At 36.7% G+C, this 27545-nt stretch overlaps 1 protein-coding gene across 4 annotated transcripts; it reads right to left on the reverse strand.

Annotated features, from left to right (window-relative positions):
- Positions 1 to 3826: 3826 nt before the first annotated feature.
- Positions 3827 to 18033, reverse strand: dpf2 (double PHD fingers 2). 4 transcript variants are annotated; one of them, XM_067438495.1, is made up of 13 exons: positions 17593 to 17667; positions 15367 to 15518; positions 15014 to 15174; positions 13311 to 13418; positions 12913 to 13091; positions 12712 to 12804; positions 12508 to 12589; positions 11960 to 12001; positions 8822 to 8959; positions 8494 to 8625; positions 8303 to 8415; positions 7270 to 7351; positions 3827 to 6858 (listed from the first exon to the last, which is right to left on the reverse strand). In XM_067438495.1, exons 1-13 carry the CDS (start codon positions 17662 to 17664, stop codon positions 6776 to 6778), a joined length of 1437 nt encoding a protein of 478 aa, XP_067294596.1. In that variant the 5' UTR covers positions 17665 to 17667; the 3' UTR covers positions 3827 to 6775. The 4 variants fall into 4 exon arrangements, with proteins under 4 accessions (XP_067294596.1, XP_067294597.1, XP_067294598.1 ...); XM_067438496.1 differs by lacking the exons at positions 15367 to 15518; positions 17593 to 17667 and adding an exon at positions 17936 to 18033; XM_067438497.1 differs by lacking the exons at positions 15367 to 15518; positions 17593 to 17667 and adding an exon at positions 15257 to 15312.
- Between the last annotated feature and the right edge of the window lie 9512 nt (positions 18034 to 27545).

The raw sequence follows: 27545 nt of genomic DNA on the forward strand, positions 1-27545 counted from the left end.
TTTTTCACTTTATCATTTGTCATTCTACAGTATGGGTGCTTTTACCTAAACAAAGATCAAGATAAGGCTTCAATTGGCAGACATTAGTTTTCTAGGGAATAACAGAGGGTTTGTGTTAACACTGACTAGGCCTGAATCAACTTTTAAACTTCGTGTGTATCTCTGCTTTTATGAAAAAACTGCTAGAATTTAAATCTTCTCAATCACTAATGAGAAGTTATTACTTAGCCATGTGGTCATAACTCTTTGGCAACATCAAAAGCTGTAAATGTACATTCACATCCCCAAAAAAATAATAATTTGTCATATGGAATTGCATTATGTATAGATAGAATAAAGAAAATATTAAACAGCCACTGAAAAATTAATTTGATGCTATTTTCAATTTGCTTATTAAAAAGTATATGGAATATACATTTTTTATATAGTATATATTTTTGTAAATACACACAGAAATATTCAGAGCAGTGGTTCTCAATCATGGGTCCTCACGACGACTTCGTGTTAAAGGTGCCCGAGAAGGAAAAATTGAATACCTAGCCATAGTTAAATAACAAGTTCACTCAGCGTCTTAAACTGAAGAAAGGGCCGATTCTAACCATATTCCTCCAAGCAGCAAGTAGAAATGTTATCCACTTCTTGACTGTCGAACCCATTTCTGATTAAATTGAAAGTTTCTTAGTAAGACATCATTACGATAATATCCCCTGTGTTGTCTAGATTTAACGCAAGATATCGGAAACTCCAAGTAGCACACATAACAGTTTGTCAAATGACAAAGGTTTATATTATTACCTGCCAGTGTTGTCATAAAATACAATTGTACACTGAAAAAAATGACTTTGTGGTATTGTAAAATCTATTACATTAATTCGTGTAATTTATACATTGTAAAATCAAGATTAAGTTGGAACTATATATCTTATGTAAAATTTACACATTTTATTAATGTAATAAATTAACTGAGAAGAAAGAGTACATTTTACCATATATTTACAAATAGTATTTAATGTTTTATAGTCACAGCACATTCACCTAAAAATACTAAGTAAATTTTAATCTGAAAAGCAAAGTGTGTTTGAATCTGCCCACCCGTTTTTGTTGTTGCTCAAAAAGATCCCGGTTCAGTGGCAGAGACGGTCGGTTTGGGATGTCGCTTTTATATGGCTGACTTATTCTCGGTAAGTTCTGACTTTTCTATTTTAGATTTGTGATAACGATGTACTTCGTTTTGATGGTTTGATTATTGCATAGACGTTACGGTTTAAAATTGACTAAAAGTGAGTTTTAATCACAATAACGGTAGCTAAAGCTAAAGCATTATCCACTTCTATAAAGTTGAGACTGGTGTTTAGTCAAAGATAGAGGGGATTAAATGTAGTTAGCCACGTTCTTGTAGAAAAAGTCACCCTGTCTGGTTAACTTCAAAATAATTTAATGTTAGCTGGCCGTGATTAAGTGCTGGCTGCCTGTGTGTGTGTCCTCTAGCTAATGTTAGCATTTTTTAAAAGTGTCTAAGTTAGTTGTTTTTATATCCACTGAAAATTTCACAGCAATTATTATATCAAAGCATAAGTTAGTCTGCACTCTGCACTAAAGAAGGAAAGTTTGGATGGCAGGTGAACTCTGATACCAAATAAGCATTGATGTATAACGTTAGCAACAATTGCATGAATGTCAGCAATTCTATTTTAGTGAGCTAACGACATGAAGGTCCGGTCACCTTTTTAATGAAAATAAAATGTAATGTTATAAATGTAAATCTATTTCTTAAATGGAATTGTGTTCTTTCTTTCTTACAAACTGTATGGAGGAGGACAGTCGCAGTGTTGCTGCTGAACATATCCTTAAGATGGTCGTCCATGGAGCTGATTGAGAGGATCCTGTCGATGAATGAGCATTAAGGAAAAGTGACCATTCTGTTTCAGCTGGACTATGCATGTGCTCGTCATTAAAGGGTTAAGTTAGTTCAGTTCAGTCAAAAATGAAATGTCTGTCATTAACTCCTCTCCCTAATGTCGCTCCACACCCGTAAGACCTCCGTTCATCTTAACACACAGTTTAAGATATTTTATATTTAGTCAGAGAGCGTATGCAAGTGTATGCACACTATACTGTCCATGTCCAGAAAGGGAATAAAAACATCATCACAGTAGTCCATATGAGACATCAGTGGGTTAATTAGAGTCTCTTGAAGCATCAAAAATACATTTGGGTCCAAAAATAACAAAAACTACGACTTTATTCAGCATTGGCTTCTCTTCACCGTTTGAATCTTTATTTGAGGATTGAACACAAACACGGAAGAGAAGACAATGCTGAATAAAGTCGTAGTTTTTGTTATTTTTGGACTCAAATGTGATACATTTCATATTTGGCTGAACTAACCCTTTAATGTTAGTTATGCCACTGTTGGCTGCTGATGTTTAGTTGAACCATACATGGTTAATTCTACAGTTATTGTAAATTATAATGAATGTACCTTAACTACTTAATCAGTTGATGTGAACATTACTGATTTAATGGTTAATTGTAAATTTTGACATAATAAACTGTTCAACTTCATTGTATTTATGTGTGATTTGTGATAAATGTATTTGATGCAGAGAACATTATTACATTTATTTGGTTTAAAATAGCAACATTTACATAATAATAGTGAGTAATATAAATTAATTCAACTAAGTAATTCAAAATGTCAAATGGACAAACATTATAAAATCTACTTAATTACTTCATAAGAGTAAATAATACAGATTTATAAAATTTTCACAATAGTTATGCTCCTTTTAAAATAAAATTTACTTGATTACCTTTAATAAATACAACATGCTAAGTTAAATATAATTAAGTAACATTTACTTAATGTCTTTGCAAATGTTACATTTATAGTTAAGTACATTTTACTTGATATTGGCAAGTAAGTTGTACTTGATATCGCAGCAGTAAATTTTACTTAGAAAAACTGAGTGCAAATTGTTACAAAGATTTTATCAAGTAAATCTTACAAGTTGTTTTTATCAGTGTAGACACGTATGTCGATCACTTTTGACGGATTAAAATCGAAATTAGTCAAAATTTCATTATTAACACATAACTCAAAAGCAAACTACGTTTACTACTACTGCTTGCTTACAGATCGTACTCGATTCTTATAGCTAAAGTCACCTTCTTCACAATCTAAGTTGAAAACGATAGTCATTTGACAAGGCTTAGTCAATTAATTTGTTAAATAAATAAACATTTTTGAGAACTGAAGTATGATTATTTTGCAGCGGGTAAGTAGGCTAGTAAACATGACACTGATTTTGAGTTATTCAAAGTTAAGAAGCTATCATTGTCAAATCATTGCCAAGACGAATGGTATCGATGTGTTAGCTGTCATTGAGCAGCAGTGCAGTGAAACAGCCAATCAGAGCAGAACTCTGTATTAATATTCATGACACTTCCAAATAAGGCAAAAACAGAGTATTACATCCTAGGGACAATTTCTAGGGTTGTAAATGGACCTGTAAAACTGTATCTGGACAAATAAAACTTAAATAATCCACATACCCTCTTATTTAGATATCAGAGAACAATTTCAAATATTGTTAATATAAAATTTATAAATCATTCTAGGGCAACTTTTAAAAAAAGAAAACAAGCTTTAAAATAAACTAATTCACTCCCAAACTTCTGGAATTCTTCAGTTTAATTTTAACTATATTTATTTTATTTACATATTTCTATCAATGGACTTCTTATTTCAATAAATTAAAAATATGTGGTATCTACTGAACAAGTGAGCAACAAGTGATGAACATAATACTCTAAACACAGCATGTATGGTTTGTGTAAGTTTTATTTTTCAAGGGAAAAAAAAAAAAAAGTTTACCATACATCAAAAACAAAATTAATGAATCCCCTAAAAGCAACCTATCAAACAACACAAATTACAAAAAGAAAAAGAAAACAACAACAACAACAAAACAATAAATGGCCATTTTCTCTCTAGATAAACTGTGCAGTTTTTTTTTTTAGAAAGATTCAGGTAAAATGTTATACTTGTTATATTTAATAATAGTTAGTTGGCTGATACCATAAAGCTAAATGATCAGTTTTCCCATAATCCTTTACTATGCCTGTACCGTGAGAGTACAACAGAGTGAGTTTAAGCGAAATGTTATGTGTTATGTATAAACAACCATGTAAGGTAAGCATGCAGTAACTAAACTGAGAATGGATAATAAAACAACGATAAGATCCTGTACATGTTATGAATGAGCAATAATTAATGTATCAGCATCTGATATAAGCCTAAACCTTTATGGAGGTCTGCAGATATTTTGAAACTGAAGACTTACAGAGTACACAGAACTCATCTCAGGTCAATTCATTTCTTCATTCAGTATACATTTACAAAGACCAAGGTTGAAAGAGCCAGCTGCATGCACTGCTCTAGATTTATTCTTTAAACAAAGGAAGTTTTGGCTGGATAGCGAAATGGCAATAGAAGACAGGAAAATAGGGGAATATTTGGAGCAGGTAGTATATCTGCCTCAGCTTGCTCTAGGAAGTCAAACTAAGCTCTGGCAAATTTAGGAAATGCCATACTTGCACATCTGTGTTTTATTGAATTTAGCACTGGGTAACTTGAACAACCTTGAATGCAAAACACCTCTATCCTTCACTACTATAATTCAATCCTTTTAAGTTAAAGGGACAGTTCAAGCCATTCCAAAACTGACTTATGACTTCATTACTTCTGGGGAACAAAAAAAAAAAAAGTTATTGCGAAGAATGTTGGGAAAGTCAATCGGCCTAAAAACAGACATTTCTCGAAATATCATGTTCTACAGAAGAAAGTCAGAAACAGTTTTAAGAGTAAATAAAGAGAAATTCAATTTTTTTGCATAAGCCATCCTTTTAAGGGACTATTTTACCCAGTTTTCTTAATAAAAAAAAGTAAACTAAATGGCACACATCTGATGCCATTAAAGGTATAGTTCACCCATAAATGTAAATTCTGTTGTTATTTATTCACCCTCAAGTTGTTCCAAACCTGTATGAGCTTCTTTGTTCTGCTAAACCTAAAATAAAATTTTTGGAAGAATGTTCATAACCATGCAGATAGAGCAGCCATTGAATGCCATGGTATTTTGTTCTTACTATGGTAGTGAATGGTTGCTCTATCTGCATGATTACAAACATTCTTCCAAATATCTTCTTTTGTGTTTAGCAGAACAAAGAAACATGTTTGGAATAACATGAGGGTGAGTAAATAAGGACACACTTCATTTTTGTGTGAACTATCCTTTTAAGACTGAAAGAAGCCTCTCAGTTAAACAATTGTGAAATCAGTTTACCAGGTAACCAAGCCTGTGATGCTCACAATGTCATTCTGGCATCTCTAGTCCTCAACGGTGGATTGTGGGCTGGTGTGTAATGATTTAATACTAAATAAAAAAATCAGTTTACACCCAGAAGCAGATCTTTCAGTTTTTGAGTGCCAGAAGAACCTTTGCTCACACATCCTAGCAATTGGCAATTTAATTTAAATCTGTTAATGAATAATGAGTAAAAGGCATATGTAATGGATGCATGGCTGTAATCAATGAAATGTAATCACAGTAAACATGACAATTATGGCATTCAAGTTTTTTGTCCTTGTATTTCATTACACTAGGTAAATCTTTCAAATACCTAACAGGAAATCATTCTGAATTACCTGGAAAGGGATATAACATTCTTGTAGAATGTCTTAAACATTACACATTGACAAACTGATCTCAGCGTGGTCTGGACGTTCTTTTAAACAGGACTTTTTCTTTTTTAGACCTCTCTGCCTCATTGCTTTACCCGACATCTTAAATAAACATATTTCGCTAAGCTTTAACCGCTTTCTAAATATCTAAAGGGCACCCTAAAAAAAAGCAAAAAACTACAATATAAAAATATAATTTAAAATCACTACCTTTACCTGCACCATTAATCCATTAGTTAGTAAAGAGCTCACACACTGACTGCTAGACTCTGTGCTTCAGTGGCATATGCAGACACAGCGTCAAACAAAAATCCCCAAGCAACCCCCGTCATAATAATGAACCATTTCTATCGTTTAAAATCTTAAATACAACACACCTTTATATGCTATACAAATATATAAATATACAAAAACATTGTTTCTTTTCCATTTCGCTTATTATGAACAAGCATTGGCATGCTGATTGGTTTCAACTATTCCGCTCCATGATAAGCACAGTGTCATACAGAGTATTCTGGATATGGCTGAGTATGGAATATTTATTTTGGCTGCTATAAGCTGCATTTTATATAATTTGTTTCCTGTTAAACAGTGTTTGCAAAAACAGGTAGAAATATCAGGTCTAATATGAGCAGGAACTCCAAAACAGAGTCATAATATTCTCATAATGACTTCCTCCGGGTATGTACTGCTGAAAGGGTGAGGAGAATGTTTGTTTGGTATGGAGGTATTGTGTTAGTTGTGGGGGGGTCAATAGTTGAAAACAAAGAGCAGGGGTAGTCTGAAACTTGGAACTGTGTAACAGTCATACTGAGATCAAACCTGCTGAGATGTGAATGACATAAGAGGACACTCTTTTTCTCATTCCCTCTCTCTTTCTCTCCTGCTATTTGTGCCTGCGGGCCTGGGCGAGGTGGGCGTCCCTTTTCTGTTCCACTAAAACTCCTGTTCGACCCCTTTTGTTTGCTTTAATCAAACAAATCTTGGAAGGAACTATGAGATCGAGGATCTGTCTTTCCAAAAGCACCATCACGAGGGCGGAGCATTCTGATTCTGGTATATGGAGGCTTTCTCTTTCAGGAGGGCTAAACACAAGTGACAACTCCAACTTCCTGTAAAGCATAAAATAATCTTTATCAAAACACTACCGATCAAAAATCAATGGCCATTAATGTTGTCTGAAGTTTCATTGTTACCAATAAAGCATCATCATAGTTGGCTAACAATGCTTATGGGATACACAGCCCTGGGTGTGTCCATGGTTTACAGTGTGTGTGTGTGTGTGTGTGTGTGATCATTATTTACTACTCCTTATGTGTGTGCACTAACTTGGATGGATTAAATGCAGAGGACAAAATTTGAGCATGGGTTAGCATGCTTGCCTTTCACATGTCACTTTCATTGGTTTGAAAAACATTTTTGAAGTATAAAAGTTTTACTGTTACTTTTGAGTCCTTGGTAAATAAAGGTATTAAGTTCATCCAAAATGTGTGTGTATGAGACATTACCGCGTGTTGCTTTACCTTCAGGAGGTTCAGACATGGGGGGCGAGAGGCAGTACATGTGATAACCTCGGTCACAGTCATCACAGAACAACAGCTGGTCCTGTGGGAAAGCATATGAAACTACATCACTGAAGATCCAAATAGGGATGCATAATGAACGGAGGGAGGAAACCATTTCTACACTGTAAAAAATTTTTTTTAAAAAAAAATTACCTGGTTGCCTTGAAATTGTGAGTTAATTGAAATTAAAAATTTGAGTTAATACGATGAGCATTTTTGTGAATTGACAACCTTTATTCAAATATTATTAAAAGATTTTGTAAGCAAAATCAAGGTAATTGTGTGCGTTTTTTTGCGATGATGCAGTGAAACTTGTGCTTTTTCATGATTTATCACATTTTTTGTGTGGTTCAGATAAATAATATTTTGAGTTTCTATTTATTAAACCAATTTCCTTCATTGTATCAACTCAAATATTTAATTTCAATAAACTCAAAATTAAGGCAACCAGGTTACTTACTTTTTTAAGTTAAACCAACCTTTTTTTTACAGTGTATAAAAGATTAGTTTTCCTTAAGCAAACGTATTTAACTCAAAAAAAGTTTAAAATGTAAATAAATACTTGTGCTTAAGATATTAAGGCAGTTAATATGCTTCATAGCTATATAGTAGAGGTGCAACAGACCACAAAACACACATTTCTATTCATATTACGGTTTTTGAGTCATGGATCGGATCACTTTTCAGAAAAATAAATTGTGGGGCAAATATAACTGTTTTCTATTTATTTAAAGAACACAGAGTACTTCAATACCACAGCAAAAACTACTAGCATAATTAATAAAGACAAGCATTACAAACTAAGCATTTTTAAAGACAAGTGAACATTGAGTAATAAAATAAACTAATTACAAGCATAGATAAATACAATAGAGCAGCAAAGATATCAATGAAATAAAAAGGGCTTTACGGTTTTCCAGGTAGGTCTAACAGTATTCACGTAGATAAATCAACTAAGATTCCCCCACTACATAGTGGTAAACAAACTTACATCATTTTCTGATGTTCCACACATGTTACAGCACTTGCATTCAATGCACTGCCAGCGGTAGGTTTTCACAGCAGCCATCATCACTGGAGTGAACTGCAGACATGAAGGGTGACCTGAGAACAGATGAATGATCATTTGGTAAATAATAATAATAGTTAATAATAATAAGACAGTGCGTGTGTTTGTTTTACCAGAACGACCACAGTCTGAGCAGGACACAAGCTCTTCTGATTGGCCAGTTTTCTGGTTCAGGTTGGAATCTCCCAAACAGAAATCACAGTAGTTGTTCGGCAGAGCCAAACCATCAGGCCCCTTCTTCGTAGCTGTCCGAGAGAGAAAGAGAACAGCGAATACCAACTTTATTTCAAAACATAATCATAGCATTTATTGAAAGTTATACAATCCAATTCTGTATATAAAAAAAGATTCCATGGCACTAAGTGACACAAAGTTAAATGGCCTCTGATTATTTGGCTCCCAGAGTCTGTGCAACAACATCAAGCATGATTAATTGCTTACTCTTCGGTTCGTCCTGTTGGGGTGGAGTTGGTTCGCGAATGTCCATCTCATCTTTCTCCTCCCCCTCCTCTTCGGCCAAGTGAGAGTGAGCGTAATGATAACTGAGACCAGGTCTGTTCTTATAGCGCTTCCCACAGACTACACACACACACAGAGCAGAATGACAGTTTTAAGTAAACGCAATGGTTATATGCACCGAAATATCAACTGTACTTCAGTACATGGGTCATGACTGCTTCACACTAAAAGCTCTCTCACATGCATGCACCTATAGTCTCACACCCAACAGGCTTGCTACTAAACAGTTGAGAGATCATTCCACCGCTCCTGCTCTTCAATAAATATCATGCTTCAACACCACGGCAAATGTTAATACGTTTACTCCTAAGATCACCTAGTATGTTTCACTTAAACACAGGGTTCCTATACATTTTCCATTTCAAAGTTCAATACTTTTCCAGACACAAATTCAAAAACCTCACTGTAGATATTTCAGACCATATTTAAAATAAAGGGCTCATAGAGCATTACATTTGCTACATAGTAGTCATATGCAAATATATATATATATATATATATATATATATATATATATATATATATATATATATATATATATATAAGATTTTTCTTTTTTCTATTGGTTTTCTTGAAGACACAACGTGCTTATATAAGAAGAAACCTAAACCTTTATAACTGCATATGACACATTCACCTCTGACACATCAGTATGACAATGGTTTGATGTTAAATGATCACCAAACAGCAAAGTGCAGTCTGACTTTGATCGTTTAATACTTAATCTGTTTCTGGTTTGAGTGACGCACATTCGATTAAAGAAGCTCAAAAGAGATTCATTTATGGTGAAAGACAGATCTTTGCAAAATGAAAACGTGCATCTTGAATTTATTCAGTTGTGTTCAATCACTAAACGTTTTTCCATAATTTTTTTTTTTTAAATAAATAAATTCTTAATTTCCTATTTTAGAAAAATGAATAAGGTTAATTGCTGGATCCACATATTTTTCCATACTTATCCAGACCCAGAAATTCCATACGTTTTCAAACCGAGTGGAACCCTGTAAACAACCGTGAATGTTCACCACAATAATACTCATCCGTTTTTTTTTATTTTGGCCATTTCATTCCAAAACAGTATGATTTATTTCCTTGCATACAACCAGTTAGCCTTTTTTCCATAAAAAGGAAGCAAATGGTTAAAACCACGATTGATCCCCATTCAATTGTATGGACAAGAGGAGCTTGGTCATTCGTTTAAGCCAGGTTCACACGGTACAATTTTGGTCATGATTTGGCCATCAAAGTCAAATTTTGTGAATCCTAAAATATTCCTCTGATCCTAGTCTAAAATCCTTTGTCTTTGATCACTAGCATGATCGCCAACAGCCGATTAAGGACTTGTGATCAATATTTTTTCTCCAATTCAATTCTGGCAATGTCAGAAGTTGAGGCACATTCCTGTAGTGTGTCTTCTACAACGACTGTCAAATCAAAAACCGATAGGAACACCAAAACTGATGACGCAATTACTGGGCGTACCCGCTCCACAGATCTCCTACACATCTTCATTTTTTTATTGTCTTGATCAAAAAAGTTTTTCTTTGCTAGCCATCATTTCAATCCTGCATGAAATGCAGCTCACAGTCACCGAATGCATGGCATGGCTTACAGCAGGGATCATGTTTGACAAGCAACTATCCCATTAAAACTATAAGATTCACACATTCAGATAAATAGGATTGATCAGTCCTTCGGCAACTTATTAACAGAGGCTCTACTTGATCTAATCAGGAAAGGAATGAGAAAAACAGCGAGCGACCTCAAGCGAAGGATGAGTATTACAAGCAGCAAAGTAGAGAACTAAGAAACAGACAACACAGAATGGGTAATGAAGAATAAAAAGGTTAATAATAGAGGGTAAATAAAAAGAAGCAATTTACATGTCAAACTATTTCTATGTATTAACTGGGGATGGAATATTTCAAAGTATTGTGATTCGATTTAACTAAAATAGCCAATTAATTTAAACATTTCTGTGGTTCTCACAACTATTTTGAGAAAAAAAGGAGATAGTGTGTCAGAAGGAGAAATGATTCAAAAGTATGCACAATTTATTTTGACCGAAAATCAGAATACACTAATAATATAACTGTGCAAGCACTGAAGCCTAATGCAGCGAGTTCAATACATTTTCAAGCAAATTCAGTAAAAATATATATATATATTTTTTTTTTTTTTGAAAGGATACTTTTATTTCAGCAAGGATGCACTAAACTGATCAAATGTGAGAAACTTTTACATTATTCCGAAATATTTATATTTGAAATAAATGCTACATTAATATCAACATTGAAAATAAATGTTTCTTAAGCACTAAAGCAGCTTATTACAATGATTTCTGAAAGATCAAATGACACTGAATACTGGAGTAACAACTTAAATTCTGCTTTACAACCACATGAATAAATGTCATTTTAAAATATTTTAAAAATAGAAAACACTTATATTAAATAGTTGATTTCACAATTTTACTGCAGTTTTTAATCAAATAGCCTTGGTCAGTATAAGACAAAAAAAAACTATTTTGAACAGTTATAATATTGTGTCGGCAGGTCCCGGCTGATGCTGATTTATAAGATGCATTGCATGCAAATAAATTATTAGTAACAGAGAATTGCTGTAAGTATAAAGTGCTTTTCAAACAGTTTTCAGTAAGAACACCTCAGACTGGGAAGTTATATTAAGTCATGCTGCTGCGAACAACCCTCATGAACGTGTCTGAACATTTCACATGCCCCGGAGGCAGTACAGCTTGTTAAGGGGGGAGAAATGAATTCTGTGGAAAACGTCTTTCTGTAAAGCTGCTGCTGTCACACTTAATGCTGTTCAGGCAGTTTTTCTTACAAAAAAAAAAAAAAAAAAAAAAAAAAAGAACTGTAGCCATCAATAAGCCCTATAAAAGTTCAGTACATTCTTGTCAGGCACAAATCACGTTTGCAATGCACACAAAGAAAGAAAACCAAGACATGATCGGATGGGGAAGGAGAAGAAAAATACAAAGATTCAGGAAAGGAGAACTTGACGGAGAGAAAGAGAGAGAGAAAGAGAGCAATATACCTCTTTCGGAAGATTTTGAAATATGCTTTTGTTTGAAAGTGTCTGAAAGAGAGAAAAAAGAAAGAAAAAGGAGAGAAAGAAGAGACAGAAAGACTCACAGACTGACAATAAGAATCAGGAAATCAGGAGAAAAACTCATAAAACATTTGCATCACAGTATCATGACACATTTAAGAGACACAAATGCAGAGAATAGAGATCTAGAACTATGAAAGAACAACACAAAACCTGAAATTGTCCTCTGGTTTACAAGATTAAGATAACTCATTTAATCAGGCTAGATGCAGGATTGGTAAACAAAACCATATAAGATAGTAGGTTTTTTTCCCCATAAAAAATTTAATAAATAAATTTGCATTTTTTTTGTACTTTTGGCTTTCATGAATAGACAAGAGCGAGCTGATTGAGAAATTATTCCCAAGTTTAGCGTGTCAGATACAGTACAGCTTAGCCTTTTTATAGCAAAGAGAAGTGGATCTCCAGATGAGATCATCGAGAGGTCAGAGGACTGAGTCATGTGGTTCTCCTGAATGCCATATATGACTCACTGTCACATGCGTACGGTCTGTCCCGATCTTCCAAAGCTGCTGCTGCTTCCAACTTCTTCCGAGCGCTGCTGACACCACGACCCTGTGCAACCATTATCATCATTATTGATGATATCATTATTACCTTTTACTGATATTTTGCTTAAAACAGACTGTGTACATAGATAATTACAAGCATGCACATTAAGAAGATCGAGACCTCACCTTTCCCTTGCCTTTTCCTCTTCTCTTTGGAGTATCTTCCTCATAATCTTCATCATCCAGATCATCTAGAAAATCATCTGGCTCCAAAATTCTCTATATACAAAATAGAAAACGAATCAGACAGAATATCCAAGCAAGGTGAGATTTCAACAACAACAGTGTGACACCTCAAAAATTGAAATCATCAGACGTTCTCAGTACCTTTCGGACCCTGCTGCTGGGGTTTAGCGCCCCGGTGGAGAACTCTGTAGAGCTGGGCTCCTCCTCCCCTGTGCGGAGCTCCAATGTGGACCTTTTATCAAGTGGTTCTCCTTTTAGAAGGGCCTCTAAGCTGCTGCCATCGCTGGAGAACACGTCCTTCTTAAGACCCAGGTCCAGCTCTGAAACATACACACGCACATTCACATCCATAGGCAACTTCACAGAGATGGACAGAAATGTCATCAAAACATACAGAAATTTAAATTACATGAAAGTGAAACACAAATACCTAGACAAATGTATGAATGGCTTACACACAGATAATTACATAACCACGCACACAGCATCTCTTCACTATTATTATCAGTCTTTCACAGAAGAAGAGAGTGGCTACATACCAGTCTTTAGAGAAGGGAAGGCGAGACGAGGGTCTTCTGGAGGGTGAGCTCTCCTTTTCTTTCTCCAGCGACGTGCTGGATAAGTGTACAACTGACCTGGGGCAACACCTTTGATGAGAGCGAGATAAAAAAAAAGATGCATACAATCAGTCTTGTCTTATGTTTAAAGTGTGCCCCCTCTCTCCCATTTACTTAAAACAGAGCCCCTAATGTGTGCGGGGAGTTATTTGTGGGGTAATTTAAATTAATGGGGAAAAGTCATGTTAAGTGTAATAGGGACATAAATTCACATACACACACTATAATTGCCAAAAGTTTTGGTACACCTGCCTTTACATACACATTAACTTTAATGACATCTCATTCTTAGTCCATATAGTTTAATATGGAGCTGCCCCACCCGTCGCAGCTATAACAGCATCAACACTTTAGAGAAGACTTTCTAAAAGGTTTAGAAGTGTGTTCCTCCCCACCAAACTCACTCATCTATGTCTTTATAAACCTTGCTTTTTGCACTGGTGCACAGTCATATTGGAACAATAAGGGGATTTGAAAAAGAGTTCCCACAAAATTGTCCAAAATATCCTAGTGTGCTGAAGCATTAAAAGTTCCTTTCACTGGAAGTAAGGGGCCAAGCCCAAACCCCTGAAAAAACAACAACAACAACACCACCATCATCCTCCTCCATCAAACTTTACACTTGGCACAATACAGGCAAGTACCATTCTCCTGGCAACTGCCACACCCAGACTCACCCATCGAATTGCCAGACAGAGAAGCATGATTGGTCACTCCACAGAACACTTCTCCGCTGCTATAGAGTCCAGTGGTGGTGTGCTTTACACCAGGGGTGGGGAACGTTGATCCAGAAGGGCCACTCTCTTGCAGAGTTTAGCTCCAACCCTAATCAAACACACCTGAAGCTAATCAGGGTCTTCAGGATTACTGATGTTACAGGCAGGTGAGTATTTTTTTTTCAGGTTTGGAGCTAAACTCTGCAAGAGAGTGGATCAACGTTCCCCACCACTGCTTTACACCAATGTATTGCATTGCACTCGATGTAAGGATGCAGCTGTTTGGTCATGGAAGCCCATTCCATGAAGCTCTCTACACACTGTTCTTGAGCAAATCTGAAGGCCACACAAAGTTTGGAGATCTGTTGGAGACATCTGTGTACTGTGTGGACGAATGGACTTATTGCACAGGTGGCAACCTATCACGGTACCATGCTTGAATTCACTGAGCTCCTGAGAGCGACCTAATCTTTCACAGATGTTTGTAGAAGCGTCTGCATCCCTAGATGCTTGATTTTATACACCTTTTGCCATGGAGATGATTGAAACACCTGAATTCAATGATTTAGGGGTGTCCCAATACTCTTGGCAATAGAGTATGGTATAGTATGGTTTCTGACAGTTGTTCATGAGTCCCTTGTTTATTCTGAGCAGTTAAACTGCTCAAGACAAACAATATAATCATGAACAACCAAATTTTAATAATTTCTTTGTACTTTTGTCAGTTAAATAAAGGTTTAAGAGAATTAATTCAAATTCTCGATTTTATTGCATCTCTAAATAACATTACAACAAATTACACACACAGTACAAAATTCAGTTTATAAAAAATAAAATTAAAATTAATTAATTATTATTTTTAAAAACTTCTGTTCTGTAAACTGACCACTGTGACTGAGTGTGTCCCACCTGGTCCTCTGTGTCTTTTCTCCATCCAGAAGTAGCAGTTGCTCTGGGCGACACCTGTCTGAGAGTCGAGGAAAGGCATCCTCACACTCCTCTCTGCGCACAGACGGGCATTATAGTTGTGACACTGCTCCATAGCGTCCCTGTAATACTGCTCACCCAGCCTACAGACAAAGCGAGAGGGGCAATAAATGCAACAGCTTGAATCAAAACTAAGTTTAACCAGAGGTGATTTCTGAAACTCACACAGAGTCTAGAGAAGCCATCTTCTGTCGGGCATAAGTGATAGTCTGCCAGCTAGAAACACACACCCTACAACTGCCACGCTAAAACCAGCTCAACCCTGTTCAGCTTACCCGGCTGTGAGTGTTCGCATGCAGCAGGAGGTCTTGCAGGCATGCAGCCCAGTCATTGTAACTCTCTCACTCCAGCTACTTAGCAGGTGCCGCTGCCGCCCATCACCCCGGCAACAGCTAAGAGCCCGGAGAGAGCACAGGCTAGCTAAAGCCTGTGAGATTAGAGCACAGACGGGCGTTGATGTCACAGAGGATGAAACAAAAGCTTAAAGCTTTTCTGCGTTAGAACCAAGAGCTCTTAGGGGTTTAGAGCACAGACAACAAAACAGCCCTGGGATGATTGTATTCCTCCAAGATGCCAAAAACACAGAGCTGCTGCTTCAAAAGGCACTTGCTCAAAGGAGATTCACATTCCAAAAAAAATAGCAACTCGGACGAAGTTAATACTTGCTATTAAAATCCACCTTAAAGACAGCACTAAATATACAGGTGTAACTGTTGTCCAGTGTTTGTAAACCAATCACTCAGACTCAGAAATGTGGCCACACTGAATTGCTAGTGTAAACACTATTGCACCGAATCATCTCAGATAACAGCAAATGGCTGCCTATTCACCTAATAAACCTGCTAAAAAAATTCTAATTTCATATTGGATGAGCCACACTGTAAAATTAACTACAATGCACAATCATAAACAGCCATGAATGCTGTGAAGTGCTGGAGTTGCACAATTAATGGTTAAGAGATCACATTCTCGATTCAAACACCCATATTCCTAAATGTCAGCAATTCACTATTAAACCTTTGACAAGTACTATCACAACAAACATTCAAATCTACATTCGTGCTGCCGCTGAGCCAGAGAGAGCAGTTGCCATGTATTAGATATGAAACGGTCTTTTCAACCACAGAGTATCATTATTTCTGTTACAATAATTCAAATGATCACAGAAGCATTGGGATAAAGGTTTATAGTTCAGATAAACCATGATGTCTACAGTAGTAATCAAAATAGAGCAAATCACCTTTTGAAGGTAACTTGATAGATTCTATTACTTGCATCGATAGACCAGTAGGTGGCCACAACTGACTTTTATAACATCTTATTTGTCATTGAATCAAAAAGAGGTTCCTACAAAAAACAGTAATGAAACAAGTCAAGTCTTGTCAAAGCAGAGTTATTATTGTTAACTATATATATATATATATATATATATATATATATATTAGATGAAAAAATACATACTTAAACCAAACCGACACAAAAATAAGAAATGTTGCCTTAGCATAAGTTGAGGTACTAAAATTACAAAATCTTAAATAAAAATAAATGAAAGCTAAATGAATAAAATACAAAACCACATAAAATCACTAAAATAAAAATGAAAACTGAAATTGCTCATTGAAAATATTAAGAAATACTATAATATCACTATTTGAATAAAAGTTAATGGTTGGTGTTTGACTTGTTCTAATCAGAGACCATTTGAAAGAAACTACTTAAAAGGTTGATGGATCTGAACACCCTTATTGAGGCAAGTAAAAAAACTAATAAAAAAAAAAGGTTTTGATGTGCAAATCCTTCTCTTCTCTGAAGGTTGCAGATTCAGCTACAATGTCATAAACTTATCAGAAAGAAATATGTTTAGGCCTTAATAAGGAACTGTGTCTACAGGAGTTATCAGGGCTGTCAAACTCAGGTTTGAGGTTAATAATTCAAGTTTAATTTAATTCAAGCTTATTGTATAGCGCTTTTCAAAAATACATATTGTTTTGAAGCAGCTTTGCAGAAAGTGCTTGTTTTACAAGTTAGGAAATAAGAATAAATACACAGTACAATATAATATTTGATAGTTTTGTATGTCGAGCCAAAGCTCTGAAGTCTAAGCAATAATCAGCATCGTCTAAAATCATTGCAAATAACTCACTCCCCATTCAATGGCCCTTCATCCAAAAGCTCTTCACTAAACGGCTAATTTCTGTGATTTAAATGACTAAACCACGCACCAAGAACACTTCCTGGTTTCAGGACAGTACGATGTGGCAAAATCAGGCAAAGAACTAGGCAAAACCTATATAGATAGAGCATATGGGCATCCCTTTGGTTATAAATGAAAACACTTTTCAGTCAGAGACTATTTCAGGTAAGTAAGTAAGTAAACCGTTTCAAAATAAGTGACATTAATCAGTCAGACTTTTATGTTCAAATTCACACGACAGAACTGAAATCCAATAAAACAGAAATGAAGACCAGAATATGCAAACAACAACAGCACTGACAAACACCTGAAACAAACATTTGAGGTCCTTAACATGGTCCCCGCGAAACTTTGACACCACTGACATAAGCACAATCATTAGAGGAACAGAGAAAGCCTCCTACATGCGTTGCTCCCTGATCAGGCTGAAAGACGGAAGCTAAATGAGACATTCACACCAGCGGGACACAGCAGCTGCTAGTACAGCTAACTTAACCAGAGCTCGGATAACCTTGTCAAACACGTGTATATAGCTCTCCTTCGGCAAACAATGCAAATGGCCATCACGTTATATTCTTACTTTACAGTTAGATATCAAAGTTCCACATGAAAATCTCATATGGAGTCAAATAAGTATTAAAAATACTCACAGCTTGACAACATTCTCCACCACCGCAGCCATATTGGCTCTACTGAGCTCGCAGTGGGTGTTCTGCGCTTGCGCAGAATGAAGGACCTTAGAGGAAGGTTACGGGTCACGGGCGGGCGGGCGCGTGAACTAAAGGCAGATAATATGAAGCCTCTTTTCATGTACAATCTGTCTATTGCTATATTATCTATAAAAAAATATATGAAGAAACCAAATAACTGTTGTCTTCCAAAACCCTTTATTACAAATGTATTACAAAAGGAGAAAAATATGCTTAAGAATCAAAAGGAAACGTATAATAAAAGTCGTGGTCCATGCAACTCGTGCGCTATAATAAACGTTTTTTAAAGCTTGTGTGAGAAAAATAATGAAATTTAAATCATTATTGAAATCACAAGTGGTGCTCGCTGCAGGTTTGCCGGGTATGCAACTGTTAATTCAACCCACTGCAACATTTTAAAAGTAGCCAAATACCGCAGAAAAACAGCAGCTTTGACATCCTATAACCAGTGTTGGGTAAGTTACTCTAAAAAAGTAATGAATTACTAGTTGCTAATTACATCTTCAATAGTGTAATTAGATTACTGTACGAATTACTCTCTCCAAAAAGTATTTAATTACTTATTACTAATAACTTTTTAATTACTTTCGAAATCCTAAATCAAACTCGAGTTAAGCAAATCAAGGTTAGACATGAAATGGCTCTTTTAATTCATTCAAATACATAATATAACAACAACATAAATTACTCTTATTAACTGACCAAAGTATTACAAATGTGAGGAGGATACATAAAAACATGCATTTTAAAGTAACACTCTAAAAAATGCTGGATTGTTTTAACCCAATGGTGGGTCAAATATGGACTAACCCAACAATTGGGTTGTTTTAACCCTGTGGTTGGGTTAAATATTTGCTTAAGACAACCCAATCGCTGAGTTAAAACAACCCAATTGCTGGGTTAGTCCATATTTGACCCAACATTGGGTTGTAGACTTGTGTCAGACTTTAAATGTTTATGTTAAGTCCACTATTGAATAATGTAGAATTATATTTAGTATTTAGTTCAGTTACATCAGAAGTAACTCTTAAATTACAGAAAAAATAAGAGTAGCTAATCCCTTACTCTACTTTTTCAAGGAAAAGTAATGAAATTACAGTCAGTAACTACACCCAACACTGATCCTAACTCACTGCGGAGTCAAATTATACCCAACTTGGTGGGGTCCAATTCAACCTGAGTCATGATGACAATAGGCTATAACATTATCTCATTTTACAGACCAAATTCTTATTCACTGTCTTAAATAAATGTTCATTTTACATAGGCCTACCTACACAAGCGTCGCTATTCTTAAACATGATAGTCTTATTATTGTTATTTACCATTTGTTAAATCAATTGAAAATGACAAAATATATATTTAATATAATAAGAATACACGTATAAACAGGCGAAATAACTTTAATAAGTAAAAACAAACCCGTTAAATATTGTTCCAACATTTGATTCTGTAGTGTTTACGAATGGACACGAGGTGGCACTAGTGGTCAATCTGACGATGGATGCAGTCAAAACGGCTTTTTTGAGATGCGCCTCGCCTCGCCGAGGCAAGTACCCCAGAGTGCAGTCTGGACGAAAGAAGAGTGAAAAAAAGTGCAGAGGCAAGACGAACAGTTCATCTCTCTTCTCGTAGAGGATCAGATACCTGCGGGATCAAAAGCGGATATTCACACTCATGCGTTGCCTTACTTTGTGTTGCTGACAAAACTGTTGTTTTTATATGAAAATAATATGATAAAAGACACCCAAAGTTTTTGTTATTTATTTCCATTCTAAAAGACATGTTTATCAATCATTTTTAATTAGCTACAGCCTAGGCTACACGCACTGCCCGGGAGTTTGGGAATATTCATAAAAACACGATATCAGAGTTTTAAAGTCAAACATAAAAATAAAATAAAAAACACCACGGTAGTTTAAACAAATAAGAATTAAGCTATGTAAAAATAACGTTTTATAGCTAATGTTTTTAGAATGCTACTCAATAGCAAATAACGTTGGCACAACGTTCTAATAACGTTACTGCAAGAACGTTTTTGATAACGTTGAGAGAACTTACAAAGAATGTTTGATAACGTTGAGAGAACTTACAGAGAACGTATAGCCAACGTTCTGAGAACGTTCCCTGTTAGCTTGGATATGTCGTCAGTATGTCGTGGTTTTGCTCAGCGCAGGTGGAGAACAACTGTAGGACTGCAGAAACCGACAAGACCGCCTTGCCGTGGCGAGAGGTTTTTTTTTTTTTTTTTGACACACCAGAGCAAGTCGGACTACGTTTGGACTTTCGGACACGTAGAAGAGCTACATTTCTAACCGGCACGCTACCCCTTTTCCACCAAGCAGTGGTGGTGCTATCGGAGCAGGGACGTGAGAAAGTTCTTCAGTGGCAGGGGCTCATATGTAATATACAGGTCCTTCTCAAAAAATTAGCATATTGTGATAAAGTTCATTATTTTTCATAATGTAATGATACAAATTTTTACTTTCATATATTTTAGATTCATTGCACTCCAACTGAAATATTTTAGGTGTTTTATTGTTTTAATACTGATGATTTTGGCAAACAGCTCATGAAAACCCAAAATTCCTATCTCAAAAAAAATAGCATATCATGAAAAGGTTCTCTAAATGACAGAGCCGATCCTGACCTCCCTGGGGCCCAAAGCAAAATTCTGCTAAGGGGCCCTCTTGACCTGTGAGCTATGTAAACCATTTGCCATTGCCATACAGTTACACCTGACACCTTAGTGCTCCCAAAACAATCCTCCCTCCTTTGAACAAAACAAACAAGATTCTATAGAAAATTTTTGATAAAGTAGTTTGAATAGTAGAATAGTTTGATAGAGTATTTCTGTGTCAAAAATACTCCTTCCGGTTTCTCACAAGTTTCAGAGAGTTTTTTTTTTTCGAGTATGGGTCTACTTGACGTCGACAGAGCGGAAGGTCCTTGTATGGGCCGTACGGGCTCTTCTCCCGGTAGGGTGCGCGCGTGACTAGCGCGAGAGAGGAAATGCACGCCCATAAACACTCTTTCAGCTGCGGATACAGTCGTCCGTGAACACTTATGTCGTTATAGTCCACGCTCCACTTTATTCCTATGGGTGACGTCGAGCGACTTCAACGCTTCAGCACAGCATTCCGGGAAGGCAGCGCTGCATTTGGACCGATTTGAACGCAGAAATGACGGGAAGCTTCACAACATCGCTTTAGTCGCGTCGCAAAGTGGATCTCTGCTGTAAGGACTTCACCAAATCATACCAAAGAAGTGTGTTTTTGACGGAGCGGTCCCAGCGCTAAAGGTTCGGTCCTGCTTTGGAAGCAGCCGGTGAGTAAATCTGCTTCAAATGTCTATGCTGTTGGCTTGTCGTGTGAGTAAACAAATGTAAACAACACGATTGCGTGCTTCGTCATTCAAATGTGCTAACGGACTCCATTGTTGTTCTCTGTATAACGTTACACTAGTCTGATGTGCAAAACCGTTTTGCTTGCTACTGCTAAGGTTTAGACGCATACAATAGTCCATAAACCGAATCATGTCCTCATAAACTGCGAGTAAAGACACACAAATGTTGACAGGACACTAAATACAGTCCATACCACAGAGACGGACGTCCTGCTGTTGCTGTTTCTCCTGTTCAATTTATTGCAGCCTCCGGATCTGATTCTGGATCATATCTATTAGCTAAGATAGGCATTGGTTTCTCCACGCTTGAGGACGTCACCGCTTTGCGCGATCGTCATTCTTTAGCTCCGCCCACACGATACGCCTCCAGGCGCTCGTTTTTTTCCGGAAAGACTCAGTACAGCCTATATTTCTTTTATAAATATAATAAAACTAAAGACTTTTCGGAGATATGAAGGATGCAATACTAGGTACTCAAGATGGTGTTGCATGGTGTAATCCATTGAATGGTGGCAGGGGCTCAAATGTAAAAAAGGGGCAATATGTTTAAAAAAAAAAAAAAAAAAAAAAAAACAAAGATGTTCAAGCTTGTTCAAAATGCATCGGCGCTGTGCAGCCCGATCGGCGTATGACATCAAAGTAACAGCGAGAGCAAATGACTCCTTATGCTTTTGAATCGCTCATGCAGTATTTTGATATCAAACGCAGATTGGTCCGCGCAGCGTCGATGCATCTAGATTCTAGAACAGGGGTTTTCAAACTTTATGATGCCAAGGACCCCCAAATATGATGAACCTTTATGAGGGACCCCCTTCTTTAAATCCATCTATTTTTATGTACAAAAAACATTTACACGGTTAGATAAATAGTAAGTGTGACAATATAAATACAATATATTGTTTCCCATCTTAAATTAGCTATTAATGTTGGATGTATAAACCTGAAGAACAACATTTTTAATTAAAATTATTTGTATACAACTTTCACAATAAGTGTATGCAGGCAACGTACATAGTATGTTAAGAAAACTGCCTTACAAACCCAGTGAGAAAGATAAAGGGGACTATAGTGAGAAAAACCCACTAAAGACAGAAAGCAAACATACAATTCTAAAAGGTATATGGCAAGAAAGGAGAGAAACATTTAGAAATTAAACAATTAGAATATTCGGTAGACTTATGCATTTTTTTCATGTCTATTTATTCTCTGAAATTTTCTGGGGACCCCTTAGAACCTTCTGGAGGACCCCTGGGGGTCCCCGGACCCCAGTTTGAAAACCCCTGTTCTAGAACATGCCTGGTGTGTGTGTGTGTTTGTTTGTTTGTTTCCCGCTGCCTCGGTAGCGTTGCTGAGAAAAATGTGATGCAAGACCTGGCTCTGTTATGGCTCTCAGCATGTGGAAAGCCAAACGGTTCTTAGAAGGCTCGTCAGTCGAACCAACTATGAACTGGCACTAGCACTGGCTCTGAACTAGCACCCGGTTCATTCTGATGGAAAAGGGGTAGCGGTGATCATCGGTGATCGGTTCTGCGCAGATTTTGCTCATCTCGAATGAGTCTAACAATATGCCTACACAAATAAAAGCCTTCATTAAATATGTTAGCGATAGTGTCTTCAGACATTTCGGACTAAACCGCTCCATTCATATAGGAGTGTTTTCATAAATCATCAGTTGTGTCTGTCTGTAAATTAGCCTATAGGAAGTTCTCAGCTCTCATTAAAAATAGGCATTTGTGTCTCGAAATATGAACGAAAGTCTTTTGGGTTTGGAAGGTTTGGAACGATGTGAGGGTGAGTAAGTTACATAATGACAGAATTTCATTTTTGAGGGAACCCCAGATAAAATTATCGTTGACAAATCGATCCAAATTTCGAGCCATTAGTGTGTTAGCCTACTATATCCGGCTGTAAGGAGGTGCATCATTTCTACTGTACGCCTAAGTGAAATGTAACCCAGCAGTAGCCCAACACCTTGAAAATAACCCAACAAAATGATCCAAAGCGCAGATCTCGGCAGTCTGGGTAATAAAAAAAAATATGCCTAAGCATGCCACAATTTTAAGTAGGCTATCGTACAAAAAGAAACTGTTGCCTCTCCAAACCGCTTCACATGTTTCCTCCTTTATTCGTCTTACTCTTGCTCAATAACAACTGACAGGTTGTGAATAGTAGCCATACACAGAGCAAAGCCTTTGACACATTCACAAAGGCTGCACTGAAGTAACAGAGCACATGGTGAATACATTTCAGTATCCTCCCTTCCTCAGAGCACTTTCAGAATTCCATGGAAATGTTTTTATATGTGTGCGTGTTGAAGCTTCTTGTGTTGTTATTATCTGTTAAATTATGTTAGTACGGGAGTGAGGACAGAGAAAGGAACACAGAGCCAGTCCATGATAAAGGGGTGTGATTCCCTCCTACTAGGCTATAGATGGAGAGATCACAACTGCACATTCTATCCCCCTTCACTGCACCTACCCCTAAACCTACCCATCACAGGAAACATTCTGCATTTGTACTTTTTCAAAAAAACTCACCCTGCATGATTTATAATCCTTTTGAAAAGTGGCTGCCAGGCTTTCACCGCTGGCTGGTCCCCACAATGTAATATAAACAAGGGCGCACACACACACACACACAAACACACACACACACACACACACACACACACACACACACACACACACACACACACACACACACACACACACACACACACACACACACACACACACACACACACACACACACACACAGAAAACTATGGAGTGAAAATAGTATCAAATCCTGTCATGTAAGAGATCCACACATGCACACACCAATCCACAAATGCGCACAAGAGCCATACACACAAGACAATACAGAAATGCTTCATCTGTACATCTAACTCCATGCACATCAAATAAGTCATAAGTCTTTGCATTGGTGTTGTGCTTTTGTATTTGTGGGATCTTATAGGACGGTCGTTCCGCAACCTTGATCTGTCCCTGACATTGCCTGCAGATATGTGATATGATGTCTTCATCCAGAGGCCGCTTACCGGCCTGCAAGCTAAATCTTCCAAAGGGCTGCGTTAATTTCTCAGGATTTTGAAACATTTAATATTTCACTAAAAATTATATTATAGAGTAAAATCAAGCCTTTGGGACAGGCTTTGTTGGGACAGCATTCTTGCAATTCAAGGAGAAAAGAAATGACACATTTTAAGATAACTAATGTGCTCACTCACACAGAATCAGACACTGCTGCTAACACATTTCCCGTTATAAATTATGGTACCGCTTGGTTTGTTGGGTTGGATTGCTTTCTCGCCTCAACCAAACCCTTCTAGAGATTGCTGTCAATCAGGGCGAGACTTCATTCAGGCGGATCTGAGCGTGTTTGCCATGTTCGTGTTCTGAAGCTTGTGGAACAGAGCTAATATCAGCAGAATTTGTTCTAAAGCACAGATGGACAACTTCGGTCCTGGAGAGGTACTGTCCTGTGGAGTTTAGCTCCAACCCTGATAAAAAATCTAAACAAAACCCTCACCTGCCTGTAGCTTTCTAGTAATCCTGAAGTCGTTGATTAACCTGGTCAGGTGTGTTTGATTTTGGAGCTACATTTTTATTTTTGTTACGCTCTGAGTCATTAAATCTCTTAGAGGTCCCGCGGACGTACCGGAAAATGAGGGGAGACCGCTCTTTTGCCGCTGTTGGTCCTAGGCTGTGGAATGGGTTACCTCATTACATCCGGCAGTGCTCCGGTCTTAGGGAGTTTAAACGACAGCTGAAATCATATTTTTTTGCTTTGGCATTCGATCATACATGAGTGTGTGCTAGCGGTGTCTATGCTTTGTCTTATGGGCTTTCCTATGTAATTTTATTTTTATTTTTTAACTGTGGTGGTGTAATGAAATTGAAGTTGAATGTGATTGTATAATTTTGTAGTATTTGGCCCTTGTACAGCACTGTGGTCAACTTTTGTTGTATTAGTATGTGCTTTATAAATAAATTGAACATTGAACAATTGAACATTTTATTTTGGTGGCCCTCCATGACCTATGTTCAGACATGCGTAAAAGTCAAAAAAAATGTTTTTGCTCATGTGACTCAGATCTGTTTTTCTCATGACCATGTGTCAGCAAAAAGCACATAGAATCTTATAGTTTTAAACAGTGGTTTCTGCATGGCACAGGAAAACAGGGATTAAGTCTGATCATTTTAATTAATAAAAGAACAGGTCAATCAAAAATGAACATCTCTCTCTCTCTCTCTCTCTATATATATATATATATATATAATGTGATTATGATCTCCTCTCTGCTTCTAAATATATCTGCTCTTCAGCAATTCTTCACTCCCTCTTTTCCTTCATCCGGGCTCTTGTTCACCTTCCCTCAACCTTTTTCCTTGTACTCCCTTCCTCCTACTCTCTAACTGCTCCCCTCTTCCTAGCTGGTGTTCCCATGGTATTGTGATCGTAAGGTCAGGGACTTGAGCTGCTCTGTGTTAATAAAGCCAGTTGGAAAGATTCCCAGGGCCTGTGCGGAAAATAGAGGGGCTACTGCAAATAAGCAGAGTACACAGACACACACTCTCAAACTCTTAATGTGCCTAGAACACACACACACACACACACACACACACACACACACACACACACACACACACACACACACACACACACACACACACACACACACACACACACACGGCTGGCTCGCTGCCACAAAATTGCAAATTCAAGACATCGCTTGTATTCAAAACAGATTCAAGTAATAGAGGCAAGCGTGCTAAGACTTGCGATAAAAAAAAGTTCTCACAGGTAAGTGCAGTCAGTGATACCAGAGTCATTCATGCACTGACCTGCAATTCTGCTCATTCTTTCACCCATAATAGTCTCAACTGAAGAGTTATGTTGCAATAATATAGGAAAAGGAAAGGAAGTACATATATATTTTCACATGAAATCACATAAAGCATGCATTGTGCTTACAGAGAGAGAGAGAGAGAGAGAGAGAGAGAGAGAGAGAGAGGCCAGACTTGAATTAGAAATCATCAACATTTATTCACCATTATGTTTCTGTCTCTATGTATTTCCCTTAAGTCTATTGTAGTGTGTACAGCAGCAGCAAGTATCCTCTTAACATCCAGTACAGAATCTGGCAAAGCCAAATAAAAACCAAGACATGTGCAAAAATGTCCTCTGGTGCAAATCAGAACAGGTGTTCTGTGTTATGTGTGACCAGAGTTATTAATGATTCACTTTTATTGACAAGGCAACAATGCTATAATATAGCAATAACAGATTTGCAGCGGTTTCCCCTTCAGCCTAAAAAATGCATTTTTATGGTAAAAAGTCTTTCAGGAATGTTGTATATTTATGCAGTTTTGAAATGTCTATATTTGTCATGAACTAAAAATCGCATTAATATTAGTCAACATAAATGATCATAGTTTTGTTTTTGAAGTATTTTAGAGATATTTATTTAGGCATGTATTTTTTTTTTTTTTTGCAGTGCAGCCTATTTAAACGTACATCTACCCATCTATATTTATCCTATTGCTTGTTAAATGGTCTGACCTTTAAAATTGTATTTATTTTTTGTTGTAATTGTGCTTCATTGATGCAAAATCATAAGATCTTCAGTAACTTTGATCACCCTTAATTACATACAACTGCATATATGAGTTATACATGTGGTCTAAAACTAACACACATTTATGTAATCATTAAAAAGGACAAATGTGAAGATATTTTGTAAAGTCACTTTCAAATAATTTGAGGAGTAAAGTGGCTATATGAAAACTGCTTAATGCACAAATTTCTGGTTAATGTAGTGGTAAGTTTTAGAAAATTCAAAATAAATAGCCTACTAAAGAGTTATGATCAGTAATAAAATCTACTCATTCTATGTCTAACTTTCAGGTCCTTGTTCTGTCTGTCTTAAAGGAACACTCCACCGTTTTTAGAAATAGGGCTTATTTAACTTCTTACCTACATTTAGATATGTGGGCAAATGGATTTTTGTCTCAGTGCCTGCATTGTTTTAGTTTGGCAGGGTCGCAGCTAGCTTAGCTTAGCATAATGAATGGAATCCTATGTTGCCAGCTAGCATGTCCCAAGTACAAATAGCGATGCAGATTAAGACTAGGCAATTTCC

This window comes from Pseudorasbora parva, chromosome 3 (assembly GCF_024679245.1).
Source record: "Pseudorasbora parva isolate DD20220531a chromosome 3, ASM2467924v1, whole genome shotgun sequence".
NCBI classification, from domain to species: Eukaryota; Metazoa; Chordata; class Actinopteri; order Cypriniformes; family Gobionidae; genus Pseudorasbora; species Pseudorasbora parva.